Genomic DNA, 12,534 nt, shown 5'->3' with positions numbered 1-12,534 from the left:
GCCGCCACGGGGGGGGGGGGGGGGGGGGGGGGGGGGGGGGGGTTCTTGTGTCCCTTCTTTTCCAGGCGGGAGACCCTGTGCAGAGTCAAAGCAGCACCCAGTGAGATAAGGCTTTGAGGAGCGCCCTTTGCTAAACCCATCAGCCAACGCTCTGCTTGTCTTGGCCAATAGGAGAACTACCTGCTGTACGGATCGCCAGGGTAACTGTTGGGGCCGCCCCCGCCCCCGCTGCCGGGGAGGGGGCTGTGAGAGGAGGAGGAGGAGGAAGAGGGGGAAGACAACAGCAGGGAGGAAGAGGAGGGACCCGGCATGGAGTCGTCGTCCGTTCGCCCCCCGTCAAACACGTCGTCCATGTCCATGGCCAGAGAGAGGCCAGAGGGCTGAGGGCCCGACAGCACCTGGGAGCCCCACATGGGGGTGAGCTGTTCAGACGGGTTGGAAGCCTGGGGAGAGGCGTAGGTCTGTGGTTGGGTGATGAGGAGAGGACCTGAGGTGGAGGGGGCCATAGAGGGGTCCGCCGCAGGCCTGGAGGCCCCTGTGCCCGTTTGGGAGCCGCGGTGGATGCGATGACTGACGATGATGTTGTTTCCGAAGCCGCCCATGGAGGCCATGGTGGTGCTCTGCTCCCGCTGGACCACAGCTGTCATACCGCCCTCAGCGATCAGCCGGCGGATCCGTGCCAGAGCGTCTTCACCCGTGCCGAACTCTGGAGACTCTCCTGGACCAATGAGAGCAACAACAGAGGTCACATCAAGAATCGAGAGTAATAACAGCCTGTCACAGGTTACAGCATGATGATTAGCCATAGCTATAAACCAAACTCTTTTCCTAACTGCTACAATCATGTGGCAAATGACTAGCTTGGTCAATTACCTCAATGCCAACACATTACGTTAATTATCATTGACATGCTAACTGAATTTAGCATTGGGAACATGATAATATTATCCTCACACACACCACGGATTTTACTTCACATCTTTAACATACAATGACGTGTGCTCACACTTACATATATTTCCTCTGTTCAGTGGAATCAAACTAACAACTGCTAACTTCACAAATATATTAATTTTTCTTTTTAATTGGTGGCCTCAGGCCTCGTTATTTTGCAAAAGTAGCCCTTGTGCAAAGCACATTGAGTATCCCTGCCTTACAGTCAATGAGAGCCCACATTAAGCTCAATCACTTCAAGTTTCACAGAAAGAAGTGAAAGAAAACAGAACTATAATAAAACTGACTTGTAGTTCCTCAAAACACACGACAGTCAAACAAAACTTGTGTCAACTTAAAGCACACCACAGAACTTATTTTGAAATTAGGGAATGAGTTTAATTTAGGAGATACTGCAGAGGAACACATGGTGTTTATGTGTCAGTGTGGAGCAGTACCAGTAGAAGTAGCGGATGTGTTTGCGTCGGCTGAGGCTTCGCCCTGGCTGCCATCAGCTGCTCTGCTGGTCTGAGATGCCTCCTGCTGCCCCGGAGCTGCTCCACTCGTGGACGGAGTCTCAGGAGCAACATCTGAGGAAAGAAGGCACATCAATGATCCTTTAACACAACCTCCAGTCTCACTACGATAAAATCAAGTCTCAGTATAAAACAAGTGTTTGATATCACTGGATACACTGTGCTGTATATATGACTCCCTGTGGTAGCATCGATTTCTTACAGTGAAACCTTTCAACGGTCTCCTGAAGAGTTTTCCTTTATATCCAGTCTATACAAAACATAAGAAAAGGTTTCACCTGACGTCAAAACAAAAGACACGTACAGACTCAAGACTGGAGGATGCAGGCCCGTAAACGATTATTTTCTTGATTAATCCTTAACAAGAATTTCAGTTCATCCTTGAGTCTACGTGGACATTTGTGCCAAATTTGAAGAAATTTCCTCAAGGTGTTTCTGAGATATCATGTCTGCAAGAATGAGAAAGATGCGGTCACAGTGACCTTGACTTTTGCCCCTAAGACAACCAAAACCGCAAAATAAAAAAACTCCCTCAAGACCTTCTTGAGATATTGCGTTCATGAGAATGAGACAAACGCAAGGCCACAGTAACCTTAACCTTAGACTGCAAAATTCTAATCATCTCAATCCTTGAGTCCAAGTGGATGTTTGTGCCAAATTTGAAGAAATTCCATTTAGGTGTTTTTAAGATATTGTGTTTGCAAGAATGAGAATGATGAGGACACAGTGGCCTTGACCTGTGACCACCAAAACCACTGAATGAGGTAACTCCCTCAAGGTATTCTTGAGATAATGCGTTCACGAGATTAACGGATACAAGGTCACAGTGACCTTGACCTTTGGCTGTCAAAGTCCACTCAGTACATTGCTGAGTCCAAGTGGATGTTCGTGCCAAATTTGAAGAAATTCCCTCAGGGTATTCTTGCGAAATCTGGTTCACAAGAATGAGATGGACGCAAGGTCACAGTGACCTTGACCTCTGACCACCAAATCTGAATTTGGGAAAAAATCCGTCAAGGCCTTCTTCTTCACGAGAATGGGACGGGCGGGCGCACCTACATATGTATGTACGTATGAACAACCTGAAAACATATTGCCTCCAGCCACGGCAATCGCCAGGGTCGAGGCATAAAAATGATGTCACTACATCAGAGTGTAACATCTCATTGTCAGTATTGTATATTGCCTGTTACAGTGAAGACACTATAGTGTTATTATAATGAAGGTATTAGAGAGTTAGTATTACAATGTAAGTATCATCAGTATAATGAAGGTATTATAGAGTTTCAGTACTGGGTGCAGGCTGTGAGACGCTAGGCTCTGATAGGTCCCTCTCTGTTTGTGTCTCGGCGTTCTGCAGCTGGATGATTGGTGTCTGAGTTCCTTGTGATGTCACTGAAGGGGCGGGGTGTCGTGGTTGAAGACCAATTGCGTTCATCAAACCCATGTCTCTGTCCAATCTCCAGCCAGAGCGATTGGGACTAAAGAAACATCAGAGACGAATAATTTTGGGTTAGTGCAGCACAATGAAAATGACAAAAAACAAAACAACTTATATAATGTTTTGAGATGAGGTAGATACTCATCATCTGTTACACTGGTTAAAAACTCAATTATGTCAAAAAGTACCGATGACGATCCAATTTTACAAACAGTAGTTTTAATTCATAGAAGACTTTTTCTTTTTTTTTTCAGAAGTCGACCTACAGCTCTCTTTGAAAGCCTTCTCTGTTAACTTTGTTTGTATTGGTTAATTTTTGGTCACATGGTAAAATAATAATCCCGTTTATTTTCATCCTGATAATTTGGTAAAAACTTGATTTGTTGATTTAAGTTGAAGTTACATTGAATGACGGTGTGCTCTTATTTTGAAATAAAAGCAAATACAATTCACAAATTTCAGTACTCAAATGAGGAATCACAAATAAAATTTCTTCTTCATTACATTACTGGTGTTTTGTCATTTGCAAGTTCTCACCCTGGTCTGTCAGAACCTCGTGTCCGGCTTGTTCCACTGTTGTTGACGGAGAATAATGGTTCACTGCTTGACTCCGCGGGGCTCTCGCCATCGCTTCTGTAGAACCTAAACACACACACACACTTGTTAATTCACTTCTGTTCAGGAAGTCTGGAAAGCAGAGGAGGGTCTTCTTCGTGGAATCACACAGACCACGACCTTATTAAAAGCACTAATTGACCTTCACCAATTAATGGTCTTCCTGTTCAGATTGATCATTAGGATAATCACATCAGCCAACGTCTCAGTGTGGAGGAGGGGGCAGGGAAATCCTCCAAACCAGGAGGACATCTGTGTTCATTCTACTTTTTCCTTGAGTTGGTGTGGAAAGATGCACAAAGTTATTTGACTCAGTGAGGTTACTGATAACTCCGCTAAACACAGCTCATCTTTATCAAACATCTCAGAGGAGAAAATTACTCATCACCGGACAAAAATGATGAAGACTAACATATTTTTGCTGCAATTTTTAAGACAGTAAACAGTAAACTCAGACAAAAAGTCCAATCTCAGCCAAACTTCAGGAAAGGTGCAGAGATGTTTAGGGAACGCTTGATAACCATGACCTAATTAAATCATTTTGTTCTAATGAGTTATTATTGTGATGGACTTTCTGTGGGGTGCAGAAAGCTGCGTTCATGTTGTTCTGGGTGATATCGAAGAAATAAATCCTCCCACCTGTGGGGGACACGACATAGAAGCATGCAAGTTCCTCATAAAGAGGTGGCCAAAGCTTACAGAGGGGTTTCTAACATCAATACTGCACAATAAATGTGAGATACGCCACAGGCATTGTAAAGCAAAGTGACTGGCTACAGCTGATATGATGGCTACACTTTTAATCTGTAAATCAATGTCTTTTAGAAGCCACCTAAGAGCCCTGCAAAAGTCAGTAAGATTTTGGGGGATTTAGAGGCGTCTCGCAATAAAGCCTTATTTATACTTATGCATCAAATCGACGCTGTACCTACGGAGAAGGCTCTACGTAAACATAAAGCCTACGCCATAGCAGGACATGCACCTCCCCAAAAAAGTAACTACATGCCACAGTGATGCAGACCTCCTGTCAATTTTTGTAAGCTGAAACCTTTTCCCTCCGTACAAACGAAGCTTTTGTTTTAATTTTACAGATAAGAAACAATAGATTGTGAAGACAATAAAGCCTCCACAAAAATAGCATTTTAAGTCTTGTGTGTGATTTATCCAGAAGTCCACTAGCTGTTAGGCTAATTTATACAATGTAAAATGCCATAGGCTTGTGCTAAAAACATTAGCATGTTGTATTTGTGGGGAAAATGTGTCCAGATAAAGACAAGTGTTTGTCTGTGAATGCTGCGAGTTATAGTGAAGCTGATTTGTGTACTTGTGTTTGAAATTGTCTCTATTAAGCCATGTTTAATGTGTGTTTAATGTGTGTTTTGAATCAACTAAACTTCACAGCACTTGACAGAGACCCTGCCGCTGACTAGTATTTTGGAGGTGTAACTGCAGAGTGACTCAGACACACCACCGCACAAGTATAAATGCTCACAATAGCCTAAGTCACGTGGGTAGGCTACAGCGTAGAGCTGAGGCACAAGTATTCATCCTGCTTAAGGACTGCAGATTTCAACCAGCTGAAACTGCTCCTGGTTGGAATTCCTTTAGTGTTCAATGTTCAAGAGTTTTTTACTGGGCGCCAAGCTATACACAGATGTCTCTTCCTCTCCAAAACAAACAGACCAGGGGGTTAAAACTGGTAAGAACACCAAATAAAGCAGTCTCACGTAAAAAAAGAAATCAGTGTTTTTTCTACGCTCTTGTCGCACAGGGGCTGCTAACTATGCTGGCCAATGCGAAAACGTAAACGGCCCTATCTAGAGCCGGTGTGTCACTTCTTATTTTCACTGGACCTTTAATGTTAGGGATGTTAATAATAATAAATTGTTAACCAACTTTTAATGGAGAAATTGACACAAATGCTGAGATGACAAGAAGCACAACTAGAAAGAAAATGAGAAAAACAGACTCTATACAAGACTCAAAATATAATAATAATAATAATCAATAGATACACTAATCCTTAAGGCTGTAAAATTGTGCATTTACCCAAGCAGTTTTAGTTTTGTTAGCTCTTATTATTTGTCAGTTATTTCATTATTGTAGTATGCTGTTGTAACTGATATGTCAATGTCACAAAAATTGTTTTAATAAAGATTTAAATGAAAAAACGTTAACCGACAATAACAGTTTTGATCAATTGATACAACCAGTTCAACAGTTAAAAATGTAACATGCTAAGCAATACACTAAGTGCAGCTCAACCATTTTAAATACTAAAAAGGAAATCTTATACTACCTGCCTCCTCAAAACAAGTCACATAAATGATCTACCCCCATTTCCACTTTAATCCTTATCTAATACTCAGAACCCTCCCACACCTCATCATGGTTTCTACTGCGTCACAGTCAGTGTAGGAGACTTTATAAATATCCCTCAGTCCTCCTCTGAGGTTGGGCTGGTTTCAGTCCACAGAAATCTTAACACTGATTCTGACATGTTTGATAAATACAGGCCCAGAATAGAAAGTATATATTTAAATGTGTGACGGCACAGCTGAGACACGTCCGCGTCAGGAGTTCAGAGACTCACACAGGCCGGCAGATCACCAGGTCTCCCTTGTTGGTTCCATAAGCCAAACCCATCCCTGGATCCGGCAGCCAGCGAGCAGAGTTGATGCTGACGTGGCGCCTCTGGTCTGGAGCCATCGGGTAAACCACGTTGAACACCATCTGAAACACGACAGCAGATTCAACACACACTGATGACACACAGATTCAACTACTGTGGCAGCGGCTGTGTTTACACACTGCAGACGTCACTGACTGAATGAGCAGTTCAGGTTTAACAGTCCTGCCGTTTAAAGAGAATATTAAGTTATTCAGCATTTTTATGAATGTTACCCATTCTTTAGATGTTATTTGCTCTCCATTAACTGAGACAGTTTTCTGAGACATTTTCAAGACCAGGGAAAATGAAAAGACGAGGGCTTGGAATTAGCACTGAATTAACATATTGTATTTATGATATTTTCATTATCATTTAACAGCATCAACTCTAACTGTTAGAAAATAGTAAAATTGCTGTTCACAGAGCTCACAGTGAGGTCTTTACTAGGTCGGAAACACCAAACCTCATTTAACTAACCTATTAATCGACTAATTGTTTCAGCTCTAATATATTTACATTTAGCTCTAAATAACTTATTTTAATACAAGTATCATTTTCATTAAGAACACCCATCAAACTTTGTCATAAACCACATCCAGCAAATGTTTTCTCCTCTTGATTTTAAGAATATTTTCCACTAGTGGATCTATCCCTGCAGATATCTGTCTCAACAGAGGGAAACAGAATTAAGTTTAAGGTGTTGAGAATTTCTCTGCCTGTATTGTTTTAACTTGTGTACTCTGTTTTTTAAAATTGAGCCAGTATGAAAATTTTCAAAGTGGTTTGATACTAAGCCAAACACCGGACTGGTACACTGAATTTTGAAGTTTGAATAAGCTCTTCTGTTAGCCTATCTCATATAAACAGACCACGCAGCTATCAGCGCTGTGCTCGAGATCATAATGGAGACATAACCACTTAAAAGATAAGTGAGTAGCTTACTTGGTATCTTCCAACCTTTGCAATGTTACTTTTTAAAACAGAAAACACACATTTTATATTGTGATATTTACTTACATAACAGACATTATAGCCAACAGCAAGTAGCTTAGCTCGTTATTTCCCGACAGTCATTTACCAGAAACTTCCAGCCCCTGGTGATCTCCCTCCAACAAGCTGACATGTCATTTTGGGTTTTGTAATGAGATAAGAAGGTATCATAGATAATTCCTCATTTCAACTTTATGAAGTAGCTGCTCCTCGTCCATTGCGGCGCTTTCAAAGCGAGCGATAGGAATAAACAAAAACAGGACGTTCGACAGTAGTTCGGCTCACAGCATGGCTACTTTCTAATTTGTCAGAACTTGTCAAGATCTGTTCAGCTGTTTTGCGTAAAATCAAACTGGGTTAGGCTTGTTCACTGAACTGGAGAAACCGCAAATTGACCTGACTCTGCTTTTCTCCACTGTGTATTTATATAAAGTGTTCCTGGTTTCACTGTTGCACAACCAACTTCCCTTAGAGGACAAATAAAGTGACTGATTGATACACAGCTGGACGTAATATCCCAGTTAAACATTAGTTATTGAGAATTAATTAAAACATTTTATGAAATTAATACAATACAGAACAAACTACAGCAAAGTGCATTGACTTTTTGGGCTTTTCCCTCACTCAGAAAGGTCTTCATCAGACTGCTGTATTACAGCTTCAGTAATAGAAGTATTAGTTGTAGATTTAGTAGTAATATCAGAGCTGCTGCTGTATCAGAAACAGTGTCAGCACTGGTGGATCTGTCTCACCCTGATGGAGGTCTCTCCTCCGTGTGGCTGCTGCAGGCGGAAGACTTGTGCCACCATGTGGTCGGTGGTGGGATGCAGCAGGATTCTGCGGGAGGCCAGGCCGACCATCACATAGCAGCCCATCGGAGACAAGCTAACAGAGATAGCATTCGGACCTGTCCAAGGAAAGTCAACATTAAAACGCTGATTGGGTACATTACACAAGAAAGATGGATCTCAGTACAATAATGCAAACTGGACTTTTTGGGCTGTAGACATTACTGCTTAACAAGGGTCATAAAACTGCAGAATCCAAACTGTCACTTTCATCTGACACCTTCTAATTTTAAGATCAGTTTACTGAATCCTTGTGTCAAACATATAATTAACTTGTTGAGGAACACTACCGAATCTCTTGGTGTAGAGCATCTCTCCCAGGTTGTGGGGAGCCAGAGAGTAGATGGCCAGGATGCCCTCATCTGGAAAACCCCGCTGACTGCTGGGAATGAAGACCGCCAGCAGCTGACCGTCTGCAGAGATGTCGCAACTCGCGTCGTTATAGATTTTACAGTTTGGCACCAAAACGTTGACTGAAGCTGGAGAGGAGACAAACAAACACAGACACATTTCTCTTCAGCATTTCGACACATTTTTCAAATGAAGCGCTGTCTACTTTGGAATCAACTAAACTTTGCAGCACTTCACAGAAACACCACCACACATGCATAAATGATCGCAACGGCGTAGGCGACATGCATAGGCTACCATGTAGGGTCTGCTGCACAAGTATCGCACTTAATGCTGCATCATAAACAGCCACGACTCAAAGTAGAAAAATGCAGGTAAGCAGTTGTTGTACCGTTGCTGATCTCAGGCAGGTCGAATTTGGTGAAGTCCCACCACTGCAGACGGTAGGTGGTGTTAGCGATGTTGCTGGCGACTGCGGACTGACCGTCCCCGATCGATGCACCTGGAAAACAACAGTAAGCCCTGTTACTGAGGACATTCATACAGAAGAGAAACAACAAAATAAAAGATGGTCAGGTCAGTTACTGATTATTTTCAGTGTCCTACCAGTTAGTTAGATTTTGTAACTGAATTTGTCTGGTGAAATTGTGAAACTGAACAACATGCACCAAACCTTATCAGCATTTGGCTTGCAGCTGGTGATTTCCAAACCTAAAATGGTAATTTTGGTAGCACTGCAAGGTGTGTGTATTTACCAGCGAGTACTCTGTTGACAGAGGAGTGTGTGGCCAGGCCAGGCTGCCCTCTTTCATGGAAGATCCCAGCATAGGGCAGATATTCAGGGAGGAGGAAACGCCTGAAGGACAACAGGACAAAACATTTAAAACCAAGCCTGGACTAGAACAATAAAAGATTTCTGCACATGTCACAATGACAACTGAAACACAGAAAAATCAAACTTCTTCATCCAGGACTGCATATTACAAGTTCAGGTTTTCCTTCACTTTCTGAACTTCAAGGAATATTACTGATAGTGTGTTTAGAAAAGAGAACAGTCTGCAGACTGCTCTGCACAGACGAAGCAGAAAAGTTAGAGTTAGGATTAGAGCTTAGTGCTGACTCACCGTGGGACAAAGCGACCCAGCGAAGGTGCAGACATCCTGGCATTACGCGGAGTCCTGTGCCTCGCTCTGTCTCCATTATCACTGGAATAAAGAAAATGGTGAGGCTACACAGAAAAACAAAACGACAAGCACTGTTTAATATAGTACAGGATTACATGCTAGGAAAAGTCTTAAGTGCCAATACAACAAGAGAACAAAACCATTATTGGAACAAAAACACCATTTTCTCCTCCTCATAAAATAATGACTGGGCTGAAAATGTAAGAAAACCTATTTAAAGCTTGTGTTGGCACTGCCTCTGATAGATGTAGAGCAGACAAATCAGTTATATGTGTTTATGGATAGTTTTTTTGTTATATATAAGTTCAGAGAGTTAGAGGTCGCTATAATCAATCTTGGCAGAAAGACTCTATTGAACTGTTAATTCAAGCGTTAGATAGGGCTGCCCCCGACTAATAATTTTCCTAGTCAACCAATAGTCACCATTTAGGGCCATTAGTGAACTAGTCGCCCGCATGTTTACGATATGAATTTAATCACTAAACTATATATTTTGGGCGGGGCAACACAATGGTTTGAGTTGAAGGTGTGAGGAAGAATAGTGTCAGTAACATTGTTAACACTGTGCTACATTACAGAGAAATACCAGTAACATTGTTAACACTGTGCTACATTACAGAGAAATACAACACCGTACTAATGAACCTTCATTAATATAGGCCTATATTTTATCTACAAGTGCACGTCACACACTGAGCGAGCCGCCTGTTAATGACGCTGTGGGCTAATGGGCATGTAGCTACTTCCATGTTTCAGATGATACGTCATGTTTGTAGTCGACCAATGAAGATGAGTTTACATATCACCTTGGGTTCGTCCTTCACCTTCTCAAAATGATCCCACACTTTGGATTTCCTGCCCGACATGTTATTAACTACCCTGTGGAATAACCGCAGGTACCAGCCCTGGAAATTAGGGGCCGTACAAATGCTGCATCTTGAAACTTGAGGTTGGGTGCTGGGTGCCTTTTCTGTGCCAGAGTGCAGCGCTGATCTTCTTCCAGGAGCTGCTTATAAGTGTGTCGGCCTATCGTCTGTGGGACAGATGTAAAGCTCTGGGTAGCCCTGCACTAATATGATCAACTTTTCCGAATTTATCAGACTAAATATTTACAGAAGAAGGGAAAGATATCGGTTGGCTGTGATTGGTTTGTAACCTGACTCCTGTCTGACTGCTGAGCGTGGCCACTTCCTGTGTCTGTCCTTTCAAAATTAAATGTCCACACGGTCCAGTCATATGGGTTTTGATTTATTTTGACAAGGCACAGCTTCTAATAGAGTTTCACGTTTGTTTGTTTTTTCTTCTGCGACTAAGCGACCAATGAAATCTTGACAACTAATGTCCTTTCTGGACTAACGTTTGGTCGACCATTAGGGGGCAGCCCTAGTCTGAACACAATATTCATGTCATATGTATGTTCAAAGAGTTAAAGGTCACTGTAATCAACTATGGCAGGACTACACTATTAAACTGAGCAAAGCTAATATGATGCTTCAGCAGTTAAATCAAGTGTTATAAACTGATGACATCACTCAGGTCCTCAGGCAGAACTAATAACTAGAGACGTCTCGAGTTGTATCAGGGCCCATATGGGCATTCTGTCCGTTAATCTTTCAAATCACATCAATAATTAAAGTTTATATTTTTAATATTTTTGAATCAGGGACTTCAGCATTTGGATCATGATGCTCAGGGAAAATAAGATGTGTCAGATAAAGTATCTACAGCTGTTATTTAAATGTGTCAGATACATATTTTATCATCATTTAAGTAAATATGAAGTATTGGGCTGATCGATTTTAAAGGACTCAGACCACGACAGAGTGACATTAGTTTACAGTTGTCTTGGCACAACTCAAACACTTGGATGCCATAACGCTTCAACTCCCTTCAGCCACTGTTTTGATAGTCCACCAACTTTGCTTGTCTTTGTGCAAAGCAAACAGTGTTTTTCTTATCCTGTCTCAGACAACGTCCACACTCATGGGCGGATTCACAAAAAATGCACTGTGGCCGCTGACAGCACAATGAGTTGCGCTTCACTTCATCTACCCCGTTTCATCATCCAATTCACAAAGGATATTGAGTTAATGATATTACAGTGCAGAAACACTCATTAAGTTTTGTAGCTGAGAGCAATCTGCCCTCTTTTTGCGTCTGATTATCTATGTGGCAAAGTATTAATGTTGCCTTTGTGCCAGACTGTGGGCAATTTGTGCAGCTTTCTGAATTCACCATCATTCAGCTAAAGTTTAAACTACGTAAGAGACAAAAGGAAATTTACTCCAACTCCTCAAAGTCCACATCGCTGTTGTCCATGGAGCTCGACGGGTTGGTGGCAGGACTGTCGGATGAAGATGACATGGCCCGTAGGCGGTTCTGCTGGTAGCGAAGTGATCGCTGGCGAATGCTGTCCCGCCTTGACAGATACTGGATCATCCTCTGGGCGTAGTAAGCAGCTGGAGAAAGCCTGGACAGCACAGAGGACGAGTTCAGGTTCATCCTTATAACAACAAAGGAAGTATGACCACGCTATTAGAGGTAATACTGAGATAATAAAGTATAGTCATGTACCTGACTAGATCGGGGTATCATGAGGTGTAAGAATGTACCTGGCTGGATCAGGGTAAATGAAGTGTATTATTGTACCTGGCTGGATCAGGGTAAATGAAGTGTAGTAGTGTACCTGGCTAGATCAGGTAAATGAAGTGTATTAATGCACATGGCTAGATCGGGGTAAATGAAGAGAAACAGTGTACCTGGCTGGTTCAGGGTAAATGAAGTGTATTATTGTACCTGACTGAATCGGGGTAAATGAAGTGTATTAATGTACCTGGCTGGATGAGGGTAAATGAAGTGTATTAATGTATCTGGCTGGATCAGGTAAATGAAGTGTATTAATGTACCTGGCTGGATCAAGGTAAATGAAGTGTATTAGTTTACCTGGCTGGATCGGGTTAAAAAA

The 12,534-nt window shown here is 42.1% G+C and overlaps 1 protein-coding gene across 3 annotated transcripts in view; it reads right to left on the bottom strand.

Annotated features, from left to right (window-relative positions):
- Positions 1-15: 15 nt before the first annotated feature.
- Positions 16-12,534, bottom strand: part of ambra1b (autophagy/beclin-1 regulator 1b) — a 35,557-nt gene continuing 23,038 nt past the window's right edge. For 2 of the 3 annotated variants that reach the window (XM_050073798.1, XM_050073799.1), the window contains 11 exons: positions 11,854-12,039; positions 9,510-9,590; positions 9,141-9,241; positions 8,777-8,887; positions 8,325-8,513; positions 7,939-8,093; positions 6,119-6,258; positions 3,448-3,552; positions 2,763-2,950; positions 1,392-1,523; positions 16-718 (listed from right to left, as the gene is read on the bottom strand). In XM_050073798.1, coding sequence (XP_049929755.1) covers positions 177-718; positions 1,392-1,523; positions 2,763-2,950; positions 3,448-3,552; positions 6,119-6,258; positions 7,939-8,093; positions 8,325-8,513; positions 8,777-8,887; positions 9,141-9,241; positions 9,510-9,590; positions 11,854-12,039 — 1,930 coding nt within the window. In that variant the 3' untranslated portion in view covers positions 16-176. Of the gene's footprint in view, positions 719-1,391; positions 1,524-2,762; positions 2,951-3,447; positions 3,553-6,118; positions 6,259-7,938; positions 8,094-8,324; positions 8,514-8,776; positions 8,888-9,140; positions 9,242-9,509; positions 9,591-11,853; positions 12,073-12,534 lie in introns of all 3 variants that reach the window. The other variant, XM_050073797.1, reaches the window with a different exon arrangement.

Source organism: Epinephelus moara, chromosome 20, assembly GCF_006386435.1.
Source record: "Epinephelus moara isolate mb chromosome 20, YSFRI_EMoa_1.0, whole genome shotgun sequence".
Classification (NCBI taxonomy): Eukaryota; Metazoa; Chordata; class Actinopteri; order Perciformes; family Serranidae; genus Epinephelus; species Epinephelus moara.
This window is presented reverse-complemented; position numbering and strand designations above follow the sequence as displayed.